At 39.9% G+C, this 27669-nt stretch overlaps 1 protein-coding gene across 2 annotated transcripts in view; it reads right to left on the bottom strand.

The window, feature by feature from the left end:
* The window catches only part of LOC124156586, a 58595-nt gene that overhangs the window by 8542 nt on the left and 22384 nt on the right, over positions 1-27669 (bottom strand). For both annotated transcript variants that reach the window (XM_046531217.1, XM_046531218.1), the window contains 3 exons: positions 19474-19663; positions 7289-7570; positions 560-793 (listed from right to left, as the gene is read on the bottom strand). In XM_046531217.1, coding sequence (XP_046387173.1) covers positions 560-793; positions 7289-7570; positions 19474-19663 — 706 coding nt within the window. The remainder of the gene's footprint in view (positions 1-559; positions 794-7288; positions 7571-19473; positions 19664-27669) is intronic.

The following is a 27669-nucleotide window of genomic DNA, read 5'->3' as shown; positions in this document are numbered from 1 at the left end:
TGACGCCTACTTAAATTGATGTGAAAGCCGTTTCCCTGGTTTTATCCTGCTGTCATTCTATTAGGGCATCTACAATAGCAACTACCTTGATTCCCCCTTTTACCCTTTATTTTTTCCACATCTCCTTGCTTCTCCGTTTTCTCTCTGTCTCCCCACGCCTCTGTTACTTCTGTTACTCACCCCTTCCTATTACTTATTAAACCTCTTCCCCAACCTCTTCCTCAAATGCACTACTGTGATGATCTCATATACTGTGTTGTATTGTATCAGATGATACTGTGAGCCGAAACTCGTCGTACACATTAAAATAGTTGAGGAAAATTCAACTGTGAGTTCGTTTTACTTTAATATGCCAAACTTCCAATTAATCGCACCCGATTTTGTTGATTTTATTCGGTATAATTGCCCGAACTAAAATTTCATTTTCGGCGAGATTCGGATCGGCCTACCGTTTTCGATGCGTGCGGAGATTGCTAAAAACTAATTTAAATGCGCGGTCCCTGAAAGCACATTTGTTGGCCGAATGAAAGAATGTTGAAATGCATCCGTGCCCCCCTACCTTTCTCTGCGGCGGGTTTTCCGAATCTTCCGGCGGCCATCATGTCCGCGGCCGCAGTCTGCAGGGCCTTGTCCCTCACGCACTCCAAGTCGAACTTCCCCCGATCCACGATCATGTTGTCCGATGAGGCGACGTATCCGGCGCGGCAGACGCAGGCGTATCCCCCGGGCAGGTTGAGGCAGGACTCGCGCTGCCGGTCGCAACTGTCAGAGCGCAGCGAACACTCGTCGATGTCTAAGACGGAGACGAGAGAGGGAGAGGAGAGTGGTCATTAGTGCCTCACCCCCTCGTAATCTCTCGCGCACATTACGTGGGTGGGGGGTGAGGAAGAGAGGGGAGAGGTTCGACGGAGATATAGAAAACTCTAGACCAGTGGTTCCCAAAGTGGGCGCTACCGCCCCCAGGGGGGATAGTCTATGGGGGCGAAAAGTGCCGAGGGGGCGGCAAGGGGGCGCTGGAGGGTCCTGAAAATGTGACAAATGCGAAGGCTCCGTAACCTACCTTTTGTCTTTATAGATAACAAATCCGTTTGTAGATGTTGAGGAAGTTGTGGTATTTGAATTGAATTGAATATTTTCATTATTCTCTAGGTAAAACCTATGAGAGCAAAAAATAGAAAATACAGGAAATGTTTTACTCTTAATAAAAGGTATTTTGACAAAAATAAGTCATCATGGAGATTATTGATAGGCTAACAAGTAGTAGATATTTATACAAAAAATGTAAAATATTCAATACTAATAACACAAAAATATAGGTTTTAACTAAGGCAGTAATGAACGCACACACATATATACACATTTATGTAGAGAGTTTTTATACATCACAACTTTAAGATGATGACTCTAATGAGTTGTGGAGACTGAATTAAGCCCCAGACTTAAAATAAGAATACAGCCTTCTTTTAAACGACTGAAGTGATTGTGACGTCTTTATATTCGGCGGAAGAGAGTTCCAGAATCTAGACGCAGTTGGATGAAAAGATTTGAAATATATATTGGTACGGGCTTGAGGAATTTGAAGGTGAGAAACACGGCGGGTGGAAATTCCAGTATTTTTTTGCGGGGGATGAATAATTCGTACAGATATGCAGGAGTCTGTTTTTGGAATAAGGAGAACAGAAAAGATCGTAGGATATAATCCCTTCGGCTGTGAAGGGGTAACCAATTCAGATCAGTGTAGAAAAGGTATTTGAGAAAGAATTAATTGGACAACAAAATGACATTGAACTGAAACTAAAGTTTAAGATAAATTATCAAGAATTTTGGCTACAGAAGGATATTTCCAATCGTTATCCAGCATTATGGATGGTAGTTAAAAAAAACTCCTCCTTACATTTCCGACTTCATATTTGGTTGAACGTGGTTTTAGTGCAGTCACTCAGCGTATTTCCAAGCAGAGAAACATACTTCAGGTTTGCGAACGCGGTGATTTAAGACTTCTGCTAAGTGACATTAAACCGGACATTGGAAAACTTGTATAATGCCATCAAGCTCATCCTTCTCATTAAAATTTAATTTGATGAAAATATGTAATTGATTTTAGCAGTAGAATCTTCTTAAATGACTTCTAGATCATGAACAACTATGATAAAAACTCACTTAATTATCAAAATAATTTTAACAAAACATGATTGGTCACGACTATAAATTGAAAATTTTCATGCTATATAATTGCTTATTTTAAGTAAAGAAATGACATCTAAAATTCTAAAACAGCTTTCTTAAAATAATTTATGTTTACGTCAAAAGTATATTTTCAGTTAAGTTCCTTTTATTGTGTATTAGATCATTTGCATAAATGATTTTAAAAAACTATACATTCATTGGATTCTAAAAAAACGTTTGATTAGTCCTTATTTTTAATTAGAATGTTCCTCATTTGATTAAATAATATATGATTCTGATTATTATTTTAAAGACACCGATTAGGGGGGCGCTGAGTATAGGTTTATGGGTCCAAGGAACGGGACCGTTGTAGTTATTCCTCTCTCCACCAGCGTTAGGGCTTCCTGAAATAGAATAGTTGATGACCGGAAAATGGCAGTGACCACGCAAACGGTGGCACTCTACTTAAACTAAACAGGTAATAAGACATAGGCAACATATTCGTACATTAAAATTCATTTATTGTCTCAAGAAAAGGTTCCTCAGTATAAAATAATTCATCAGGAAATACGTACAGTACAAAACACGAGTGGTGATGATGTGACAAAAAAGTGGTGATGATGTGAAAAATAATGTGAATGACATAATGGACAGGATGATAGCGAATATGAAATGATGGATGGATCTTAAAAGTACTGCTGCATACTTTAAAAAACCACGAAACCTTGGTAAAACCGCAATTCGTTTCACTGAGCGCAAGTACACCAGGATTAGGGGAATTACCGAATTGTTGATGCCGTTGATGTTTCCAATTCAAGTCGCACAAGTTATCGTTACGTGATTGTTTTCCCAGCGTTCAATTTGCGTGGTCCGAGGCTATGACGGAAATAATTCGAAATTACTGAGAATTTAAAATTGATAAACAGCATAATTTTAGTTGTAATTGATGGTTAACTCGTTCATATCTCGACAGGAGCATATATAAATAGTCCGAATTAAGTATATACCTATATAACATATGCTGCAAGATGATTCGTATTCGTATTCGTGAGATTTCGCTGGGAAAATTTTGCTGGCATTAAGGTGGACCACTTAATTGAATCATCTATCTTGAAACTTTCATCATGAACAGATTAGTGTTGACCACAGCACATGCATTACCACATTTAGCTTCATATTATTTTGTATATAAGGGTCAAGGGAGTTGGACCAAATTTACTCAGCAAGTACACGTGTAAAAATGGGCGAATTCTCGACTTATTCCTTACACTAAATTTCGACTCAGTATACACGAGTATATTTCTCCGCGTGCTGTATAGGAAATATGGTACTTTAGAGCTCTATGGGCAAAAATTCAACCCTTTTGTCGCATTTCAATTTCCCCAGGGCAGAAACGCTGCCTCAAAGGCCCAGGGGCGAAGCTAAGAATTAAGGCTATTAAGAATAACTAATACCGGGGTGTGTGGGGTGTTGAATACCCACCAGAATAAGCGGTAGGTGCGAGATTGATAAATTGCGGAATTTTAAGATAAATGGTTCAAAATGGTTAGTTTTACGGCTGCCTGAGGGATATTTTATTAATCCTTACACTATTCTATTAGTAATATATTCCTATTAAATAAAATGGATTAAATTTAAAAATTTCTCTGAGCTCTGAGGGGGGGGTTTATCCCCCGAAACCCCCCTCGCTGCGCCACTGTCCCTGTCACCAGCCGCGCATTGCATGAAACGCGCAACCCTTCCCCTTATATGCTGGCAGAGTGGATCTAGAGTGAGTAAAAATTGCTAGCCGGGGACACTGTGATTTCAATTTTTTTAAATCACACTTTAAGTGTGGTTTTAAAATGTTGAAATCACATTGTCAATCTCAGCAAATAATATTTAAAAATGATTGATTTTATCAAACGCAACCTTGATGAGGGATGAACAAAACACTTAGCAACGTTTGAGGGAATTTGAATTCTTCTGAATCAATATAATGAGTGCTGCGCAATCGAAACCTTGCTCGGTGTAATTAAAACCCATAAAACTTAACAAAGGTGATCGACTCCTCATGCAGCAGCTTTTCTTTTACTGAGCCAGTTATACAAAAAAGTCAGGAGCACTTATTTAGAGACGGATTTTCAGAAAATTATGCTTAAAATAAAGAGCCAGCAGATCCATGCTTAAATAAGTCGGACAAAGTTATCCATAAATGAGATAATAATTATGAGTCGAAATGTATAATGCATATATGAAAAATTGGGGAAAAGTGTGATGAGTGTTTAATTTTTACCAATTGTTCCGCATAACACCAGTTCGACATTGGATAACTTTCTTCAGATCGACATAAACCTCATTACTTTTGATTTATTACCTGATTTTTTCTCATCACTTCTTTCAGCGTATGTAACTACTCTCCCTCCATAGTGCTTACCCCACCCACACCCGCTGCAGATGGAAAAGCAACCTGAGAACCCAGAAATTATTTTTAAGTTCGGCGTTTCCAATTACAAGACCAATATGAAAGAGCGTTTAACGTCACCAGACGTAATTGTGTCCATTTATTGACGTATTTTCCACGCAACTTAATGACTATTCTTGGCTGCCGTCTCTCTTTGCCTGGGGCGTGATAACCTTGGAAGGGCACGGAGCCATTTACTCCTTGCTTAAATATTAACGAAGCACACCGACTTCCTCACATAAAATGCTATTTTTTCGGTAATATCCTCACAGTTCCCTGTCACTAAATAATGTCCACGAATGACACCGACAAAGCCCACAAATTGGACCACATTGGTTCAAACGGATGACGGGATTGGCGGGAGCTCAAGAATTAAAAAAATTAATCCAATAACTTTAATAATTCTAATAAGTAATTAAATCTCTAATAATTACTGAGAATACTAGGTTTTCTCTACATTTGGGATTTAAAACATAAAAGAGTATTGAAATAAAACAGTAACTTTGCATTTTCCACGGCAACTATATTTTTTACATCAACCCAGCCATGATAGTAAAATAAAGCCCGAATTGTAAAACACAGAGTTCCCCACTTCCCTAGTACTCCTTCTAGTTCGATCCCATCGTCTCTGTCAATCCCTGATCTCTGCCATCAAAGAATTAAAACAAATTCAACATCTATTTACCATATTCTATACTCACACATTGATTGTCACATTTGCTTTCCTCCATTAATGTCAGAGTGCCTAATCGATCCACAAGTACGCATTCCTTACTCCATATGCATATATCCTTCGACTATCCCTCGTCAGACGCTCACTCCACCGCCGCCTTCACTCCCATCCGAATTCATTGCCAGATGAGATTGATAAGATTTTTCTGCCCTTAAACTCCTTTATCAATCTCGCAATGTCCCATTCGCCGGCGAATGAATAAACCTCTTCCTTTGCCTCCCTTTCCGCGTGTCCTGTATTTGGACTCTCTAGTATATTTAGCCTGTACTTTTTGTTCTGATTGTTTTACGTTTATATTTCGTGTTTGTAACTGCGTCACTGTAAATTGGCGGAAATGCTGTACGTGAGAAATTACTTAAATAAATAAACAAGCCCGAGTTTCTCCACTTCCGGTATGATTAGGAATAATTCATCAACAGGATTGTTGGTACCACTTACTCAAAGTTTCAACCCGAAGGTTGGTTTGGTTAGGCGGTAGTAGAGCTCACCCCAGGCTAAGTCAGACTACTTTCACATTTAGGGTAGGGGGGCTGGTCCTTTCCCTGGGTTTGTGATTGGGACTGTACATTGTACAAAGGCTTCATCCGGTATATGAACCGGAGACCTTTCCGTCAGTAGCCAGCCCAAGGGGATATCACGCTTCCAAAATTATGATATAGTAAACATTGTGACAGAGAAATTTGAAAAGATATTTCATCATGCAAAGGTTCCAACGAGTTACGCTTAAGAGTGATAAGAGAGTGTTTTTCTAATTTTCTCAGCAAAATTAGGAATTCTCTTTTTTCGTATGTACTTGAATGAGGACAAAAAATGCCGCACGCAAAAGTTTTGTGCACGGCAAATTGGATAGAAGGAATTTGCGTCGCTTTAAAAATAGTACTCAGCTTGGTGGACATAAGTAACGATACTGGAATTGGTAACTAGAGGAGGCAACCGCTAGCTAAGATAATTTTCTCCAACGCAGGTTGACAAAGAAAATCTTGATGTCTTGAGTGTCTCCGAGAGGTGGCACTGTACGAAAGGTGATTTCATTAACCATGAATCACGAGTTAAAGCCCTTTTTTGCAATAAAGAAACTAATATTTCAAATGAAAGTGGTATATATCCCAATATAACTAAAGAATCACACCGAGAAAAAAATCATGTATATTTCTAATAAAAAAGCAGTACTTTTGAGAATTTTTTTCGTTTTACTTCCACCGAATTCTCTTTCACTCTTTTCATCATACTTTTATTATAAGCTCTTACTGCAGCGCTTTACTGCGTTTAGGAAAAACGTCGATAACGACTAGAATCTAAATGTTGCTGTGAAGAGAACAGAGAACAAAGTTCATCACATCAAAAGAGTCACAGTCAAAATAAAATTCACGTAAGCGTAGTGCTTTTTGAGTTATCAGCAAATTAATGCCGCAATTAAGCCAATTAACGCCACTGTATCATTAAAATAGTGCTGAGGTCGGCTCACAGAGCTCGATAGTGCATTATTTTTTAAAAAATAATCGATTTTCCACGATTCGACTCTTCTTTTGTTTTTCAGCAACAACTTGTGCCATCCACCAAAGAAAAAAGTGTTCTAAAAAGATTTAAAAGGGGGTGAGAAGCAAACGGGTACACAAGTGATTTATTTTTTTCTGAACAATCATTGGAACAGAAAATAGATAAAGAAAAAAACGAGATCAATTAGATACTCAGTAGTGCATTTGATTTTCCACTCGATGTGAGCACAGAACAGAGACTCACTTGTATCCCTTGGCGACCAAGTTTTTGCATATTTTTTCTATCAATTTCTGTACCTAGCTCCAACAAATCACTTGTACTTCTTGACTTCTCACCCCCTCACATAAATACTATAGTGCACAATGTTTCCACGAACATTTGCGAGCGACACACAAGACCATTGCTTGTTCCGCCATCTTTGTCGTCGTGACGACAAAATGTAAGCTCACCGACGCAGGCTCCGAACCGCGACTGCCACTCGTAGCCGCCGCGCTCCTTGAGCACCACGCGGGTGCCGTTGGCGGGTGCGGCAATAGGAGGAGGCGCGCTTCCCCTGGGTGCGGCCGAGGAGCAGTCGCAGCTCACGTTCCAGTGGTTGAGGGCGATTTTGTCCAGGTGGGTGTTTTCCTCCGGGCGTAAGACGCACTGGCCCTCGAGGCCGCTACAAGGGCCCGCAACGTCCACGGCGCACTGCTCCGCCGACGAGTACTGCTTCCCCGGACAGCATGGATCTATACACATTCAAGGAAAGGAACGATTCATCGTAAGTCTGTTGCATGAATGCTGAAACCCCTCCAAACTAACGTATCACCGGTTTCTCTTACGGCGGCGAGATCACGCCTTCAACGAATAAAAACCACAAATAATATTCTCATAAAAATTGACTTGGCGCCCTGATGTATCAAACATTACACCAGTTTAATCAAAAATCAAGGCAAATCTCCCAAAATTTGGGGAATTATTGTCTGATAGCATCCACCACGATGCAACTCTGAAGGCCGATTTACACGGGGCACGTCATTGCGCAGGCTAGCACTGAAAGCATTTGCTGAAATTGCGCAACGCTTTATACGACAAAATTTTGATTGCGCCATCGAGCATACGTGTAACGTGAGGGAACAAATCGGACAAGTTATGCACAATTTATTAGAGAATATTTATGCGAAGTTTCTACTTCCTAGCTCAAAAAAATCGTTTTCTGAGGTTTTGGACGGCTTTTTTTCGATTCAGCCCATCGTTCGACGTCACGAAACGAGTAGCCAACGACGTCTGTAAAATATCGATGCAAAAACAATAAATTCATAGTATTGCAATTCGAAGATTGGTTTACTGTTTCCCTCCATTTTTCCCGATCCCAAGCTAGTTCTCTTCTTCCCCGTATCCAGCTTCATCAGTTTTAAACAATCGTCCCTTGGTTTGGGGACTTTCCATTAATTCTTTCCTTCCATTATGCTTCCCACATAACTGCTGTACCTCATCACGTGACCAATCCATCGCGCTCTTCTATGGTGTATAGTGTCCTTTCTTCTCTTATCTTCTATATGCCTCCTCATTTCTCACCCCATCCGTATATTTTTATTCAGCATCCACCTCCAGCACAAGGTCTCGAGGGCCCCTACTATTTCCTTATCATCTACATCTACATAATACCCCGTAGGCCGCCTAAAAGGCGTGTGTGGCAGGGGGTGTTAGGACACCAGCCGTTTACAGCTAAAAAAAATGAAGTGCTCTAACGTCGTTGGGACTAGCGTTTATTAAAGTCCTTAATGGTTCGGGGGAAAAACGAATTCCCATATTTATCCGTTGGGCAAAACATCTCTCTTAATTTATCGCTTCTATCGGACCTGGAAAAATAGTGTGGCTCTAATATTATATCCTCTGTGTTGCTCTGTCCTTTCCTAATGGTCCATGCTTCTGAACCATACAATGTCACTACCTATACAAAATGTTTTCACGTACTGTTTCCTGTCGTCGAGTCTTTAGGCCCTTATTAGACGAGGTAGCCAGGCGACGTCGCCAGCGACGGTAGCTGGCGACGCACTGGCTACCGAACCTAGTAGCCAGTTGTGTAGCCAATTCAGTAGCCAGAATTTTTCAGAAACAGCTACAACACCAACAAAAACATCTACACAGCTCAGGGACAAGTTGTGCGATTACTTCGTCAGTGAAGCAGGAGCTGTATCATGGCAAATGGGGAATATTTAAACAAAGGCACTAGTGCTTAACAGTTGGTAAATAGTAACAGTACGTGAATGTTGAGAAATGGTTTGAATTTCTTGATTTTGTATTTTTTTCATTTGAATATAGGTACGTGTACTTCTAAAAATTTCAATGATATTTTGTCAACTTAACATTTGGGGAAAATTTTAAAGTTGTCATGATTAGTATCACCGGAGAAATATTTAGCTTAGTGCGATATAAAACAAAGAAATAAAATTAAATCATTTCAAGATTGTAAATTTATAACTGTAAATTATTTAGGCAATAACCAAACCTATTTTATCCTTACTTTTCAATTGTTGTTTTGCAAAATAAGTTTATTACCCAGAAAATAATACTTTTAAAAATATTTATCCACATTTTCAGCTGTTGTACAATTTTTAATGTGTGCCCTGAAATATATTTTTTCCGTCAACATACTATGGTGCTCCTTATTTATTCTGTTTAATAACTGTCTTAAATTTATCATACTTGAAACTGAGCTATTTAATATTACCTAAAGTGCCATATTTTCATTTAAAATTAAATTGCTTTCAGTGGACATATACAATGATCAGCTATTTTTATAAGTTAGGCCTACAAGTTGTAACCTCACAATACCTACTGAGGGTTATTTTTTCAGCTCCTGTTCTCAAAATCATGTATGAAGGTGCATAAAATTTCATTCCACGCACACAATTTAACGTGTTCGTTACTGTACTCCTCTACACCACAGTTCCAAATACAAGGGTGTTTTTCGATTTCATTAATCAATTCTTCAGTGTTTAATTTTGTGTCGGCCTACTTCTGGCACTTTTTCATGAGCTTTTCATGCTTTTTCTTTTGATCGTATTTGTGCGGCTCTTCTTTTTTCTTCTTCACTCCGCGTATCCCTTCGATTGAATCAGAAGATGTAGACATTTTCTCAACTGGCGTGGACATACTGAGCAACTCACCCACTCACAACAGAACACAACACAACAGTGAGCAGTACCAAGCAAGGTGTACTGACCGAGTAGCCTGGCGACCTCGTGTAATAAGCTCCGTATGCTACAACGCAGCGTCGCCAGTACGGGTAGCCAGTGGCGACCGGAGTGGCGACGGGGCTCGGTAGCCAGTCAGTCGCCAAAGTGTGGCTACGTCGCTGGCTACCCTCGTGTAATAAGGCCCATAAGAATCAATGACCCGCGACAAGCTGAGTAGCCAGTTTCGTCGCTGGCGACGTCGCCTGGCTACCTCGTCTAATAAGGGCCTAATCTCTTCGAGCATTGCATCGGCCTCTTTTTCGTGAACACTGCGTTAGCTTGGGCTAATGTCTGTCGAGCATCTAACGTCCCAGGTAATGTTGCTCCCGAAGTAGGTGATCAAATCCAATTGCTCCAGTCCCTCTCCTTTGAGGCGTACGTCGGTCACAGTTTTATCTCTTCCGTATACAAGAATCTTGGATTTTTTCATATTTATTTTCATAGTGATGAAATTGCGCAAACAAGTATTTAAAATATTGGCTTTTAAGTAACCTAAGCATTAATTACAGCTGGTAATCTAATCGTAGACTTTTGGCAATAGAATCTGCCCATTTAATAATATTCCACTCATATTCCTTTCCCATGCAACTACTTGGCTCGTCTGAGGTATTCATATTCGAATATATTTCAAGTATAACGATTTTTCCTTTGAGAAACTTCGGCATTTTAACCGATATCTCACCGATTACAAAACCATAAACAGATGAATATAAACATATAAATCAACTTCTTTAATGATTTTTCGGTAAAGTATAATTCTCTGGCGCTAGTAATAGATCTATACCATTATGATCAACCCAAACATCTCGATCTTTTATCCAAATTCCTCTCTCCAAAATTGCCTGACTTCCCGCATTCACATATAGCTAACCGGTGCTACAATTCCCTGCGCAAACAGTCGCAAGCCTTAGCGATTGATTTATAATCCTACGAGAGCGACCCGCCCAAATACGGATGGAAAACGAGTCAATACCGCGAGAATTTTACTTCGAGGGACAGGGTTCCTTATTCCGCCAAATTGGAGCCCTTCGCTGCGAGGTGACACACATTAAGAATGATGTAATGACGTCCACGCCCTCCTATGGATCAGGGGTCGGCAATTTTTTTCATGCGAGCGGGCTGCATTTTCTTATCAGCACAGTTCCATAGGAAATAAGTACAATTACAAATTTTAATCCATTGAGAAGCTTAAGGATAATCGGAGAGGCTAAGAATACCCAAAAGGCCAGTTTTATAATGTGTCGTTAACGCTAACTATAAGATGATATAGCCTCAACCTATTCCAAGAGGTGGTTGAAAGTTCTGTTTAGCAGGTATATAAGATCAGAATTCAAGTTAATCAGAACATTCAGCCATCGTTATTAAAAATTGAAGACTATCATCTTATGGCTGCCGCTAAACAGACGTTATAAAACCGGCTGTAAATTATTTCAGCAAAATATTAATTACGTAAGCATTACTTCATTCATTCACACGACGCCTTAAGCGTAAACATTCAAATAAATTGACAGGTAAGGTAAGAAAGGGATAGGATCATGTCATAGAAAAAGGACGAGGACAACGGTGCTGTGTTAGATGGAAAAAACCAGTAATTAGAGGGTAAAAATGCTGCCTGACTCCTTCTTTTTCTATTATATGTTCCAATTCCTTTCTTTCCTTACCTCTGAATTTATTTGAATATTATGTAAGCATAATATACCACTCCACATGCACGAGAAGACATGGGGAACGAAATTTAACCCGAATTTCGAAGCAGCGCTTGGAGTTAAAAGTGTTTTGGAGCTTAAGGAGTGTGGCTGCCGGTAGATTCCCAAATGACGGGATGGGGAATGTGCGGCTAACAACCGAGCACTATCGTGTATCCAAAATAAGGCGATTCTGAGGGACTGATGAGTCCACTGAACGCGAGTCTCGATTGAATGACCCAGGGAGCAGAGGGTAGGAAATAAATAGACGCCTATTCAAAACTTCAGTAAAAGTATCGCTAATTGTGGGCGCGTAAAAGAGAAATCAGCGAACTTGTACGCTGATTGTTTTTCACACCTTTTCAATCACAAGAGGACCTAGGTTACGCTGTTTTGTAATGAATCGCAAGCTAGCAATGTGAGACTAAAGATTAAAGTAGGTGGGCAAAAACTTGAGCGGGTGTAGCAATTCAATTATTTGGGCAGAAAATTCAAGGGTAGCGGATACAGCAATAAGGGAATTGGGAAGGGAAAATGCATTAGCAACGGAGGCGTTCGTAAACAGGAAGGATCTTATAAGAGGATCGTTACATAAGAGTTTAAAGAAAAGGTTAGTGAAAAATCTGTTATGGAGTGTAGCGCTTTACAGTGCGGAAACGTAAACGATTAGGAAGGAGGACGAGAGAAGACTGGAGGCGTTCGAGATGTGGGTGCGGAGAAGAATGGAGAAGGTGAAGTGGACGGAGAGGAAGAGGAAAGACGAAGCGTTGGACATGGTGGGTAATGAGAGGCAGCTTCTAGTTGAGATTGAAGGTATGGAATGAGCGAATGCTAAGCGAAAACAGTGCTAGAGGGTAGGATGTTGGGTAAACGAGGGAGAGGAAGGAAGAGAAAAGGATTGCTCGAAAGAATGGAAAGGAGTAGGTGGGCCTTATTGTGATTATGAGATAATTTAAGATGGAAGTCCACGAAAGGAGGGGAGACTCCACGAACTCCATGAAAGTACTCCATGAAAGCCTACCTCAATCGGCAGAATACTAATTAAGCATATAGATTATGTGTAAGGGGCCAGTCGACAAGAGTGCCCCCTTAGATTACCTTAGATTCATCACTAATGTTAAGGGATATCATTAGAAAATAATTTCAATTAATATACCGGCTTTTATAAGTTCCTCCTCTAAAAAAGATATTTATTCATCGCAATTTTTGAAATAATTGGAAGGTAATGGTGACCGGGGCTGGAAGAAATTGTCTCGGCGGTCATGAATAGGGTAGTTTCCTTCATCAAATAAAACGAAAGGCTTTGATTGCGATTCGTTACCCACCGATAATATACAAATTATTTGATTTTAGAAATACCGGTTTAGACGAATGGCAATGGTCAATTTTAACCTCATTTGAAAAAGGCCAGATTGGCGCTCATGCGATGCCACTTCACGTGACGTCACAGGGACCTAGTTTCTATACGAGTGGATAGGAGTTTTACATCGTCTGAGATTACCAATGCATGCATGAGTCACAGAGCTCAGAGAAACATGTCTTAATAATCAGCTATTAAAACTGCCGGAAAGGTCGGAAAGTTTCCTTCTTTTGATAGGGTATTAATAATCGGTTTTTAAGACAAGCGCTACCTGCTAGCAGGGTACTCCGCTACCTGCTAGCAGCCTGCATCGTATCAGCGCTCAAAGCCTCGCCCCAAGGTCACCTCCCACGGCGGCAGCGGGAACGAGAATGACGTCACACGGGGTTTTCCCAGCATTCATACTTAGCCGTTGCGTTTTCGCGCGCTTGAAATTTTTCACTTTTCATTTAATCGCTAAAAATAGATATCGTCATTTAAAAATCTAAAAGCGTGAAATGCGTACTCCAGGAGTAATAATCTTTCGATTTAGGCAATAAAAAAATAATAGGAAACCACTCTATTTACAATCCTGACTTTGAGCCGTAGGAGCTTGAGCGCATATTACGGTGACGAGGCGGGAGACTTATTCATTCGAGGACTTCCGATCATTCCTCAATCAGTGGCAACACATATCAGCGGTGGTCCTCGTCCCGAGAGGCAAGACTGTTCGAGTTATTAGACGAACACGCCAGGGGAATTGCGAGAAACGTCATCATACAACTCTGTCTTAACCTCACTGACTTACAGGAACCTGCAAGTAGGAAAAACCACCGACAAGCAGCAGGATGGAATTGATTATTTAGTCCATAAAAGAAAATTCACGCATAGAATTCCTTGTCTCTGAGTCCACACAGGAGTCATTATACTCACACTGCCACTGGTATGCCAGGTATTGTGCTGTAGTCATTGCTTGTGCGGCCAGGTTCGATTCTCGCAAGATTGATGATGCTTGATTCTTTTGATTGAATTGATGCTTAATGATTGAGTAGATTTGTGATTTTCTATTCATAAATTTGTTACTAACACGAAAGAAATTTACAAATTAAAAATGCATGATAAGAGACATTTCGCAGATAAGTAACAGTCGCATTTAAATGACTGAAGTAGGGGTTAATAAATTGATAGTTTGGACATTTATGATACAATTGGTTTGGATAGTCAAGCTGTTATTTTCTGTCTAGAACCCACGAGGCATCGTTACATCTTCTGTGAAATAATTCTGAATATGTCTTCACGATTTTTACAGCATGAGACAGGCATGTGAAAAAGGCTTTTAAAAATATAGGCGGTGAAAACGTCGTCCGTAAGATGGAAAGAGACTGATATGAAGGACCAAATTCTCTGTAGAACTCAGTGATTCCTCCTATCTTCATCATAACATTGCTGCTTGAATAAGCATTTTAGCAGAACTACCTTATACCATTCCCTCACTCACTGATTCAAGGTGAAGGTTGGTTTTGATAGGATGGAGTAGAGTTCACACCAGACTTCGATACAGTCGTGAGAATATCACGCATTCAGTGTATGGGTGTATTCAGTGTTTTCCTTTGGGCCACCTCGCACTTAAAGAGGATTTTATTTTTTAGTTCCCAAGCCTAATCTTTCTTTATTTAAAAGATCGTTTCTTTATTTGGGGCCGAAGATTTTTAATAAATTACCTTGTTCGATCAAAGAGTTAAAGAGTATAAATAATTTTTTTAAAAGGCCAAAGATTGGTTGTTATCCCATGATATTATAAATGCTCTTTTTTGATGTGATTGTGAATACATACATGTTATTATATATTATTTTATTTTATATACTATTTTTATATTTTTGTGAAAAGGGAAAAAATAAATTTATTTTGTTCTGTCCATAAACTATACTTTGTTTTTGTTTATTGTAAGTTATTGTCACATATATGTTTCATAAGGATAATGTTTCAAAAAATTATACATACTTTCTTTTTGTTTTCTGGCCTGCCTTGAATTTAATTTTTAAGATGGTAGCTTCCATGCTGGTTTTTTTTATTTTAACTGTTGAAGCTACCTAAAGCTCCATTAATTTTGTGTTGTTAATAAAAGTGTACATTCAAGGTTGGAGTAAAAAATTCATTCATTCATTCATATTTGGGTGTGTCTGGAGGCATCACTAAGGATTCGAACCCAGGACCCTTCAATTAGCAGCCAAGTCTCTACCCACCCACACTCCCTTTTAGTCATGCCTCGAAGCGTCAATTCCAATTATCCTTCCTTGCGCACAAACCACTGCTGCCTTACTTATCTCTAAAGTGAAGAACATTTCCTCAGAGCGATCGCATTACTTTCACCTCCGACTGCGACGTGCGTACGTCTTCCTGAAAGCCATGGGTAAGCAAGCTGAGACGTCTGGGAAGCTGGTTGAATCTGCTCTCCACTAACACTGCCCAGTGAGTTTGAAAGCCCGAAATTTTATCAATTACCACATCCGCTTGCGCAAGCCGCACAAAATTCTTCCCTAACTTCTAGTCGTCCTAATTGCCATTTCCTAATCTCTGCTTTCTTGTCAAGAATGAGATCACCTTGAAGTTTACACTAGTAAAAATAGTTAATGATTTTACCCCGATTTCAAATTTTTTACCTTCAGAAAGAAAATTATAAAACTAGGCCTGATGCTGAAGTAAGAAAATCTTTTGTTTTGGCAACCGCACGCTGTTAGCGAGCGACGCGTCGGGAAGATTTTAAGGAAAAAAAAACATGCCGACAGAAAGGATGAAGTGCGACGTCATTAGCGTGTACGTAGTACTCGGAAATTCGTGGAGTATGCTTCGGAATTCTCCGGGTAGTAGATAAAATGCCCATTCGTGGGAAAATTCCAAATATCTATTGATCACGCTATGATGCGGACTCAAATTTCAGTCTCTTCGCTCTCTCAAAGCCTCGATTCCTCTCTCACCGCCACGAAAAACAGATGAGCATCAAACACGCAAATCCCCGCGAGGGATAGGTGGCGCATTTTCATCCCATCGATGGGAACCTATGGGGCGACCAGGAGTGGAAATGACTCTCACGATGAAATAATGCCCGTGGCACGACGGAGCCCGTAAACGAGTAAGCTTCACTCGCAATTCACGATTCTAACTAGTGTTGAAATCACGAGTTGCACGAAGAAAACGAGGCAAACAAGGAACCGTGCTTGTAAGTCAGGAGGAAGAGTTGTTATCAACTTCTACATAATACCCTACGTTTCTGGTCAAGAATGAAATCAACTTGGTTTCTTTAACTATACTATTTAAAATGGAATTCGGAAAGTTGGCCGAAAACGTATTTCAGTCCGATAGCTATTAATCTCAAAGTGATAAGATCCTTGCACGACTTCAACGTCATTATTTTTTCACTTCTAATTTTCATGGATTCTATTGATTTCATGGAAACCATCTCTAACCCCTCAAACGTCGTTTTAAACCCTGCCAAACACTTTGAATATGTGCATACCATTCAGAGTGTTTGGCAGGGGTTAAAACGACGTTAGAGGGGTCTGAATGGTATGCACATATTCAGAGTGTTTGGCAGTGGTTGACCAATCACCAGAAATCTGCATGAAAGACGATCTCCATATGGAAATAAAAATGTTATGTATAATAACAAAATATTCGCCCATATATATTGTGCATAGGGAAAACTTTGCAACGGCCAGTTATTTCTGTAGCAAATCCATGTAAGGTTAGAACAATAGAAAATGATAAATGGAATTATACGTCCGCGAGTCGTGAGTGACGCAATCAATTGTACAAATTTGAGACACCGTTGCTACCTTTACAGCACGAGGAAAGAATGGCATGTTGAATCTGTTTGGCAGTCTGGTTCCTATGTTTTCTTCTCGTGATTACGTCCACCACAGCTGGAAGAAGGATATGTTTCACGTCGTCTGAGAAAAAATCTTCTCCAAATTTATTGAGTAAATTTAGCCTATACACACCTCTAAAGATTCCCAATCCATCTCGCCTAACGTATTTTAATGTAAAATGATCGATATATTTAAAATTTAAAATGTTTTTTTTAACGTTTAACGCAATAAACTCTTTTGAAACGGAATTCGGGAAGTCGGGCGAAAACGTGTTTCAGTCCGATAGCTATTAATTTCGAAGTGATAAATCCCAAGCACGACTTCAGCGTTGTTATTTTTTACTTCTATTTTTTATGGATTCTATTGATTTTATGGATTTCTTTTCTTGGATTAATTGCTAATAGGCATTGCTTCCAAATTTTTGTTCGCTCAATCTTAGCGAGAGCATAATGCATCTATTCATAATATTTGGTTAATCGAAATTAAGCGTGCGTGAGCGTTTCAAAAATTGTACCCGTTGTTTCACTCACAGCGCGAAAATTACAATCGCCCTGATCTTTACCATGAAATCCCAGAGAAACATTTGAATATGTGTCTCGCTGGTTTCCTTTTCTTCTGTGTGAAATATATCGAGCCGGAAATAATGTATTCTTTCACAAACCACCCGGAACTCATAAACTCTAAGTTACGAAGTATCAACATGGCTCTACCTTCTCGTGAAATTTGCCATTATAAAAAACATTATTTGGGATGGAAAACATTTAAATGAAGGAGAACCATTTATAGGATATGTGGGGTCTACAAAGCGTTTATGAAAGAGTGGACTTGGAAGGAAGGTCAAAAGCATGGACTCACCCGGCTACAATGGAAAGAAAGATCACAAATTTAAAATTAAGTTCAAGACGCAGAAAATGGACATTTTGAAGAAATGTCCATTTTCTGCGTGCATGGAGTAATGTATGACCTGCATGGAGTAATGTATGAGTGGAAATACCTACCTGAAGAAATTTTTAAAGATCTTCCCCTAAAATATTAAAATTTTTTAGATTAATTGTTCTTCATATATTGGTTGATATCATTATGGTTCATTAGGGAGCCCTGTAAATTGGGTTATTCGATTTTAATTATTATACTAAGTGGAGTATTCGTGTTAGAGCGCTTTTTGTGTTTCATAGGTTTTTTTATGTTCCATTGCTTCAATTTTTAGGTTGTTAGGCGTTTCATTCATATAATTTAGCCCTCATGTTACCACCAGGCGATAACCTACTTGCACCGATACGTATTTAAAAAAATAAATAATAAATAAACTAGTATTTAAGGGAGATAAATAAGGATACAAGGAAGAAGCAAGCAGAGAACTAAAGGAACTAGCTTCGAGTTGGAGAAATGGAGGTCAGCAGCATTCCAGAAATCTAATGCATGAATAACACTATCATTTCTTTCATCAGAGTGAAAGCGATATTTTTTTCAAGGAACAAAGATTGATCGCTCTTCGACCCATTATATAATGAATCACGCGGTCATTCCCTCTATCCCTTTCCCTGTCGCTCATTCCATCACTTTCCGTATTTGCAACTGTCATTCAATTGAAGGCCAAGCGAGGCGTCGCAATCACTGCTGACTGCCGTGACTTCAAATTGGCTGAAAGACGGTACTTTAGTGCTCCGGAAATGGAAGATTTCCATTTTCAAAATTTGCATAAATATGTTGTTTAGTGACGTCTAGAAGAGCAAAAAGTTAAGATATTGCCAAAGTCTCGGGAAGGAGAGGAGCTGCTGGTGATGGCACGGGTGGATAGCGAGGCGCTTCAGTAGAACGGGCCCGCGCTTCGACTCCCGCCGACGGCAACATTGTAACTGATTACTGAATTGAGTAAGTTTAAACTTTATATATAATTACTCTGTGCTACTGACGAGAGACGAGTGACCAGTGACTGAGTCAAGGAAGCGAGTGACAATTGCGTCTGCACACCGTGCCATTTTATAGGGAAGGTGAAACGAGGATGTTTTCGACAAAGAGGGATGGTAGGAAGAGGAAGGTTTAGTCTGTTTTAAAAGCGAAAGGTACAAATCCCAAGACTTTGTTGATATCCTAAATTTTGGCTACTCTAAACGCACAAGTCCATTATTAATTCTTGTCCTTTCTTTGAATTGATGTGGAAACTGGGACCTTTTACTTGGAAATTAACTTTGGGGTAAAAACTTTAAATATTTGTGAGTGATTATTATTCGCTTCCCGACACCAAGGGCAAGAACCCACACTTGCGTGCGAATTCAGGTCCCGGGCCGTTCCCTTGCAGTACCAACGATGGTTTCAGCGACGGACAAAGGGGCGTGCCGATTCAGGGAAGAAGGAATGTTTTTTTTCCATCCCTGGAGCCATCGCGTGGAACGATCATTTGTCCGCCATCAGTGAAGCGGTCGCTCGCAAGGAAAGGAAAGGAAAACGATCGCGTGATTTGAGGCTTTAGGAATGCCGAGCTGTGTTACAAACCGAGTCCTTTCTTTGTCCCGGCTCACCTGGGCAGAAGCTGTATTGTGCGCACGCGAAAGGCATTTCCCTGTCGCCACCGCCGGCCCTGAAGTCTCCATTTGCGAGTTCGTCCTCGGGATCGAGGCAGGTGGCGTAGTTGTCGCAGCGCCGCCCCAAGGTCACCAGGGCCGGCACTCGCAGCATCGTGAACCAGCACATGAAGTACGACGCGGTGGTCTTCCAAAGGAGAGAGAACAATTATAAGGGGCAATGATGCGTTTCAGCACTTACGACAGTATTTCTGTACGTGACTCCATTTTGAGTCTTCACTCTTAACCAAACCGTGGTTTAAATCCAAAACTCAGGTTGAGTTTGAGTGAGAGTGTATTTGGGAAACTCACTCCAACTAACCTCAATTTAATTAGAGTAATTTAGGCAAACTTCAATCCTATAAATTACAGAATTAACTACACTTACTAAACTCTTGTGGTCAGGTGGACGATGTACCAACCATGGCCGTAGCAAGAAAGAAGTACCTAGTCAGCAGAATGGCACTGATGAGCAGGGCTTTCCATACAAAGAAGAATCTACTTACAGCTGACAATAAAAGTATGTAAGTGAAGAAACAAAGCATCAGATACTACATATAGAGCACGTTTAACTATAGCAGACATGCTTGAACAACGATTGCCGCCGATAATTAAACAGTGGAAGCATTCGAAAAGCGGCGCTACCAAAGAACTATGAAGACAGAATGGATCGACCGAGTTGGTAATGAGGAAGTGCTGAGAAGAGTAGGAGAGAAGAAAAGTCTTCTAAAAACTTTACGGAGAAGACGGGACAAATTAGTTGGCCACATTACGAGGCATGATGGCCTGATGAAAACAATCGTAGAGGGATAGGTGGTTGGGGAGAATGGCAAGGGACGGCTCAGAATGGGTTGAGCAGGATAGTTTATAAAGGATGTAAATGAGAAGAAATGCGTCGCTATGAAAATTAAAGCGGGTAGGAGAGCGTAATGGAGATAATAATCTTAAGCCTGAATCACACGATCATTTTTCCCGTCGCGAAAAGCGATCACTATAGTGATGATTTTTCTGAATCACACGGTCACTCCCGCCGTCGCTTTTCGCATCACTTTCAATATCACAGCTCGTTTTCAAGGGACCCGCATAACGAAAACATACGGCGTGTTTGTCGGTCGTTCCCACGATTGTCAAACGTTACGCTGCAATCGCTCCATACGAGCGTGCGCTCCGATTGGCTGATATGGGGTTTTAGGGACGGTTTTAGCGACGGAAAAGCGACCGGACGAGAGATGAAAAATAGCAATGGGAATCCTCATCGCGATCGCGAAAAACAATTGCCGGCGACGATCATTTGCGAGTGATCACTCTAGTGATCGCGATAGTGATCACTTTTCGCGGCGAAAAAAATGATCGTGTGATTCAGGCCTTAGGATTGTTGACTAATGACGATGATCATTATATTTCTCTTCGAGTAAATGTCTAAGTGCAGTTCAAAGCACTAGTGGGTAGAGAACAAAGATGCTGATCGAAAAGTCCCCAGTGCAACCTCGGATGGAGCCTTCGGACACCCAAAAATCATAATCCTCGAGGTGCGTGTCGGCACCCTTTCCTTATTCAGAGTGTGTGACATTCACTCGTCAATGACTTAAGTCTGGAGTAAGAGGCTGATATTTGGCCCTCATCCATTCCAATTTTTTTGCCAAATTCTTCTTCAAATCATTCTCTGTCTAGCCTATGACTGCTATGTCGTCAACAAACCGCAGCATACTAATTCTTTATCGGTTGATATTGTCACCCAAAGCCCTCCATTTTATTTCATTGATGGCTTTCTCCATCTAAAAATTAAAAATTACGGGGGACAGCGTACACCCGTGTCTCATTCACTTTCCAATTCTTGCTTCTGCACAATTGGGTCCACATTTTATCGCAGTTACTTGGTTTTATACAACCTGTGAACAATTCTGCGATCATTGTGGAGCACTCCGATTTCTTCCAGAATTCTATGCATTGAATTCCATTTCACATTATCAAGGTCATCTCGAAGTCGACAAATGCTGTGAAAGTCGGTTTTTCTTCTCCATTCTCTTATCTGCTAGAAATATAATGGTGGGAAAAATTGGAGGAAAAATCCCCCGAGAAGTCCCGAGAGGTAAGTACTCGGGGCATTGAAAGGAAGTCACGGAAAAGTAGAACATCAGGATTCTAATTTGGGTATATTCGAAGATTTCATCTCGGATTCTATCCCAGGACTACGGAGTAAGGATATGCAGAGAGGACATTATGAGAATTCATCGTTATAACTTTGTAATGGGAATTTATCCTGGCGACCATCTTGATGTTAAAATTAAATGTGCGCCGAATTAGAAATAACTCATATTGGACTGGAAAAACGACTGGATCGGGAATTGCTTGAGAAGGGACATTTCAAGTAAAGGAAAGAATGGAAGGATTCATGAAGACTGCGTAGAGGAGGACCTGGTACGCCCCACAAAAGCTTGAATTATGATTCCTCTTAGGGCGTATTTTACTCAATTTTTGAACCTGTCCACAGCGCGGCGCTGAGGTGGGAAAAATCCATTTATTCCCAATATTCGCGACATAGCATTTGCAATCGCGAGGTATGGCAGTGATAGATAATGAATTTGATACATGACATCATCAAGAATAAAAATTTCGGTTAACAGACGTAACAATGGCTCATTTCTCCGTGAAAATCGGGTCACTCCGCCCGTCAGCGACGCGAGTGGTGTCTTTTGTTAGCTCATTCAAAGGCGAGGTGAGCGACAGCAAATCCAGGGGATCACTGAAGAACCCTTTATTTGGTGCTTTCCCCGCGAATCTTGCTGTTGAAGTTTTCTCGGGAAATCAGCCGGGTCAGGATGGACATTGCTGCCAACGTTTCGACGGCCTTCTCCGCCATCGTCATCAGATCCATCATTCGCTCTGATGACGACGGCGAAGAAGGCGTCGAAAAGTCGGCAGGAATGCCCAACCTGGGGCCGTATTCTGTATTTCGTCGGTACCGCACCGGTCGGTTTCCCTTCCCAGCCCACCCACAGCGCATCATTCCGTACCGACGTAGGTTTCCATACCGACGACGGCAAATTCAGCGATTCAGTATGGTCGTCGGTATCAAACCAGTCGGTACGGTTCCCTCTCCTTCCCAAACAGGGAAAATCCGAATATATCCGAAGTTAAACGTGTCTCCACCAATGAAAGAAGGGTAAAAACAAGTGAAGACTCATTGGCACAGTTTGTTGTCGTCATTCTCAATCTGTTTATTTGCGGAAATTACGACTTATTGCTAGATTAAGATAATCGATATTGGATAAGTTGTTAACAATGCTTATATAATGTTTGGTAGTAATGCTGTACCTACAGAATCGAAGGAAACAATATTACATCATCACAATATAGTTTGTATGTGATGGAGATTGTTGTTGCTGAAATGAATTATTGAAACTATCCTTGAGATCGTAGTTTCTTTTAAAAATTGGTTCCGTATATTGCTATTTATTCATGATTTGGTAATATAGTTGTCATTAAGTAAGTTCCGTCTAAATGTTATCAATGGAAGGTTATGCCATTGGCACCGTAGCAAACGAAAATCACACACCATGGAACGTGAACGTAGGATTCAAATGTAAATGTTATATAAGAGGAACAAGTTAGGAAATTGTTATAAAAATATGGAGCTGGGTGTAATTAAAAGAAGTGTAATGACGAGGAAGTAAAGAAATTGTGATACATATGTATAAGTAGAGCGCATTCCAAGTGAGAGAAAATGATAATACAGCGGCAAACCTCATACTTATTAACAAATATCTTCTTTTATCGTCAAGGGAATCAATGCCTGACGATAAAATGAGATATAGTTGCCTATTACAAATGAAAGAAACTGATACCGTTACGGCAAACTTCATATTTAAATAAAAAGATCTTATTTCTATGTCGAGAAAAACGCCAATTGATGATTGAGTGAAATAATAGTTGCCTATTCTAAGTGAGATAAAGTGATAACATTGCGGCAAAACTCATATTTAATCAAAAATATATTTTTTATGTCAAAGGAGCAAATAAATGATGATAAGAGTGAAAGAAATCCTATTACAAGCGAGTGAAAGTGGTAACATAAATGAGAGAATGTCATTATATAGTGGCAAACCTCATGTTTATTAAACAATATCTTATATTTATGTCAAGGTAATCAATATAGATGATGACACAGTGAATTATAGTGGCCTATTCGAAGGGGCAGAAAAAGAAAACATTGCAGCAAACCTCATTGTTTACTCGGTGATGAGATAAAAACAAAATAAAACGTACAATGCGCACCGGGGAGTTGATGAAACCCACTTGTCGGTGGCCGTACCGACACCTTTTTGCTGTCGGCAAGGCTACCGACGATCTCTCGCCCTCACGTCGGTGCCGCACCGATCGGGTTCGTACAGAATCGCACGACTTCTTACCGGGAGTCGGTGTGACGTCGCACCCGACGAATCGGTGCCGCACCGATCGGTTTGGAGTTACAGAATACGGCCCCTGACCCGGCTGAGTTCCCGAGAAGACTTCATCAGCAATCCTTTATTGCAATATTCGAGGAAGCAACTGTAAAAAGCAAAAAGGGAAGGGGTGGAGGAATAAGAGGACACCAAATGCTTGAAATCTTCAATATGCTAGGATGAAGAGAAAGATGATGGAGAAGAAAAAGCCATCACAAGAACAGATCTGTCTGTGGTAAATAGATTTACCCAGGTGTTAATGAATTACATGCATTTAGAATAAAGTAGAATACATTTTTATCATGCTCTAGGCATCATCCTTGGATAGAAACACAATTTACAATAAGTAGCTCACCAAAAAGCTCATTTGGAGCATGAAAAATAAAATAGAAATTGACGTTTACATATAACAAAAATAGATATTACAGTATGATAAAAATATAATACCGGGATAAGAAGGAAGCAAGGATTAAAATTTTAAAACATACATAGGCTGTGATTTATTTATCTCAGTGAGTTTTATTTTGCTCTACTTTAAGTAGATCCATGTATTCACGCATTTTTAATGCATGCATGGAGCTCTTCTGATGCAAGCCCTCAGGGAGATAATTCCAAAATTGAGATGCCGCAATGAGAAATGAGTTTTGGAAGGTGGCTGTTCGAGGAATTGGATAATGCGAGGAAGAGTCTATTGCGCGAGAAGAAGTAGAAGTGAAGTTTTTGGATTATTATCCATGAAAATGACATTTTCTCCGCTTTTCGGTGGAACTCTTGGCTGGGGGAAGGAGGCGTAGATCACGTAGCAACGTCATCGTCGGCGGGAAATCTCCTTCGGAAATGGCGTGGTGCTGCGTTGCGACACACCATTCTTCCTCTCCTATAAGCTGTCGTAGACGGCGAAAGAGCCGTCATCGTTAAAAAGCTGTCGCCCGGCTAATGTGAGCGAGACTCAAATTGGACCGATAACGATCGACTATTTCCAAAAAAAGAAAAGTCCCGTGGGAGCAGGTCAAATGAGTGTGGGTTTTCATTTTTTGAAACATTTTTCTCTAAAGAACTATTAAAAGTATCTGGATCTACCACCACATGCCATCATACAGAACATATACGTTTAAAACACTATTCATCGTCATATCTATTTTGGTACATAATGCGCTTCAAAAAGAGACTAATTCTTGCACCAACCCGTAATTATTTGCGTGTTATTATTACAATGTCCAAAAATAATAAGGATATCTCTCTTAGCCTAAATTAAAAATTATTATTTATTATGATGCAATCAATCATGGGTTTGTTTCGAGAAAACTGTGCATTAATGCCAAAATTTTCCTTTGTTCTCGCTCTTTCTCTCATTTTAATTTTACACAGGTTTTTAAATCTCATAAAGCTTACAGTATGTACCCTTGAACATATTTTTTTAATCCAACTAATAGCACCAAGAACTTATTTTTTGTTAAAATAGTCTTATCGATCACAATATGTAACACCTATCAATCACTGAATGGGCTTCCGCTCGGGTTAAAAACTCCATCGCCGCCAGCGTTTCGAGGAGCGCGTTGCATCAAACTGCCCTGAAGGCGATGAACTCTTCGGAACGTTGTCACCCATGGATTCAAGCCCGAAAAACATTTTATGCTCACATCAGCCGAGAAAGAGTCTCTTCATACAACACATATCGAGGCATGAAAAAAAATCGATGCATTTCCCACATTTCCTAAACAAAGTAAAAAAATTGCCAAAAAAAGTTCACGATAGTAAAAGAATACACACCTACTTGAACTTTTTGTCCTTTACATACTTGGGCTCGCTCGAACTCAGAGCGTAATGATTTGAAATTTTTTATCCAATATATACTGACCAGGACAACATTACGCTTTAGAAATCTTCAGCGAAGCCAAATCCGTGATCGAGGAACAGGTAATGACGTCATTTTTTTTGTCGCTTTTCGGTCGCTTTTACCTTCCATTCCCCGATTTACTTTGAACAGTTTGATGGCAGGCACCATTCCATTCTACTTTTTGGATTCCTTTTTACCATATCTCTCTCTCTCTCTCTCTCTCTCTCTCTCTTCTATTGTACTGAGCTCGCACTAAACTTTGAATTAGCCCTCCAGAGTCCCCTATTTTTTATGAAGTGTCGGTGTTTATGAACCATGAAAGTGACGGTATTATAAAAATCACTGAAACGAAAGTTTCCCGAAATTTAAGACTTTCAAGTTTATTTTCATAAAAAAATAAATATAAATCTCCGTGAATACAAAGTAAGATATCATACGAGACAAGGAGATGATTTGAAGCCGAGATCAGAGCAACATACTCGTAACGCTCTAGTTATAATGGAATTTTTTTTAAATATTACGATTGTTATATGGTTGAACTTATTTTATATTCTATTTCGTGGTGATAAATTTTTCCATCTTCTTTTCAAACTCCACTAAATGTCACGCCAAAGATCGAGCAGATTTTTTCATAGTCTAATATTTTGCATCACACCCACGTCGACATACGACCTCGCAATCCGCCTCAATAGGTGGGTGGTGGGGGGTGTTAAGACAGCAGCCATTAAAAAATAAAAAATAAATGCTCTAACGAAATTCCGCCTTGCATTCATAATTTTCATATTTGTCATGCATTAATTACTAGGAGGAAAAACGATTTCCCATTCCTATCCATTCGGTATCCTTAGGCTACACTTCAAGGTAATACACAAACAAACAATACATGAATTAGGGTATGTGAATAATTACTTGCCAGGATTAAAACAGAGTTGAAAGATTCGATCAAGATTCCAACAAGGTCCTTCCAAGCAAAATCTCCCTCTGTCCCTTTCATCAGAGCTTCCAAATCAGGTCACTTTGCACCAGAAAAACTGTCATTCACGTTTGAATTTTTAGATGGTTGTGAGAAATATCACCACGCTCAAGGCTCGTTAAAATGATAACACTGTTTAAATTAAAGCTACTACTCTGAAAAATCGTATTTATTAAAAATGCTTATCGTAATAATAGTATCAAAAAGAGAAATTCATACTTTTCCTACATATAGCTTAACGGGACGACTAAAATTTCCCATGGATTACAAATACTTGGGAGACTGAAAATCACTTGGAGCTGCGATTTTCTGACACTTTTGAACGCATATTTTGAGCATTTTAAAACATCGTCCATTTCTCTCAAAAAGGATACTTGTGCATAGGAATCAATTTAAACACAGACATTAGAGAATCGAGCAAGAATGATTCCGTGAAGATTAGTGACAAAGAGGATTATGATAGAAAAAAGGACTTGTAACTTTCCACACATTGTTCGGCCTCATCTGGCCGAGTTCAAGGAATAAGCCACGCCTCATGCTTCGCCACAACCAAGATGGAAAAGCTATAGATGACGTTTTGGGCCTCGTTAATGGTCTTAATCTTGAGCGGTCGATCGACAAACTTAAGTGGAAAGTTACGAACGCGCTTTTTCGTGATAATCCTACCTTCCGCATACGGCTCCTATTTTGATTGGAAATGTAGAGAGCCAAAATCGCTTCCGGCTGCACCGACAATCATACCCTCGCGAGATAAGGACAGTGGTAACAGTCCGATTTTATCGAATGACCAGTCTCTGTCGAATCTTCACCAAATTTAGGATTTTTCAATTGTTCAACATTCTGAACAAACCAAGAGAAGGAGGAAAGCGCTGCGGCAACAATTTAATCAATTGTAAACATTA

This window comes from Ischnura elegans, chromosome 3, assembly GCF_921293095.1.
Source record: "Ischnura elegans chromosome 3, ioIscEleg1.1, whole genome shotgun sequence".
NCBI lineage: Eukaryota > Metazoa > Arthropoda > Insecta > Odonata > Coenagrionidae > Ischnura > Ischnura elegans.
Note: the sequence above shows the minus strand (reverse complement) of the source record. Positions and strands in the feature narration are given on the sequence as shown.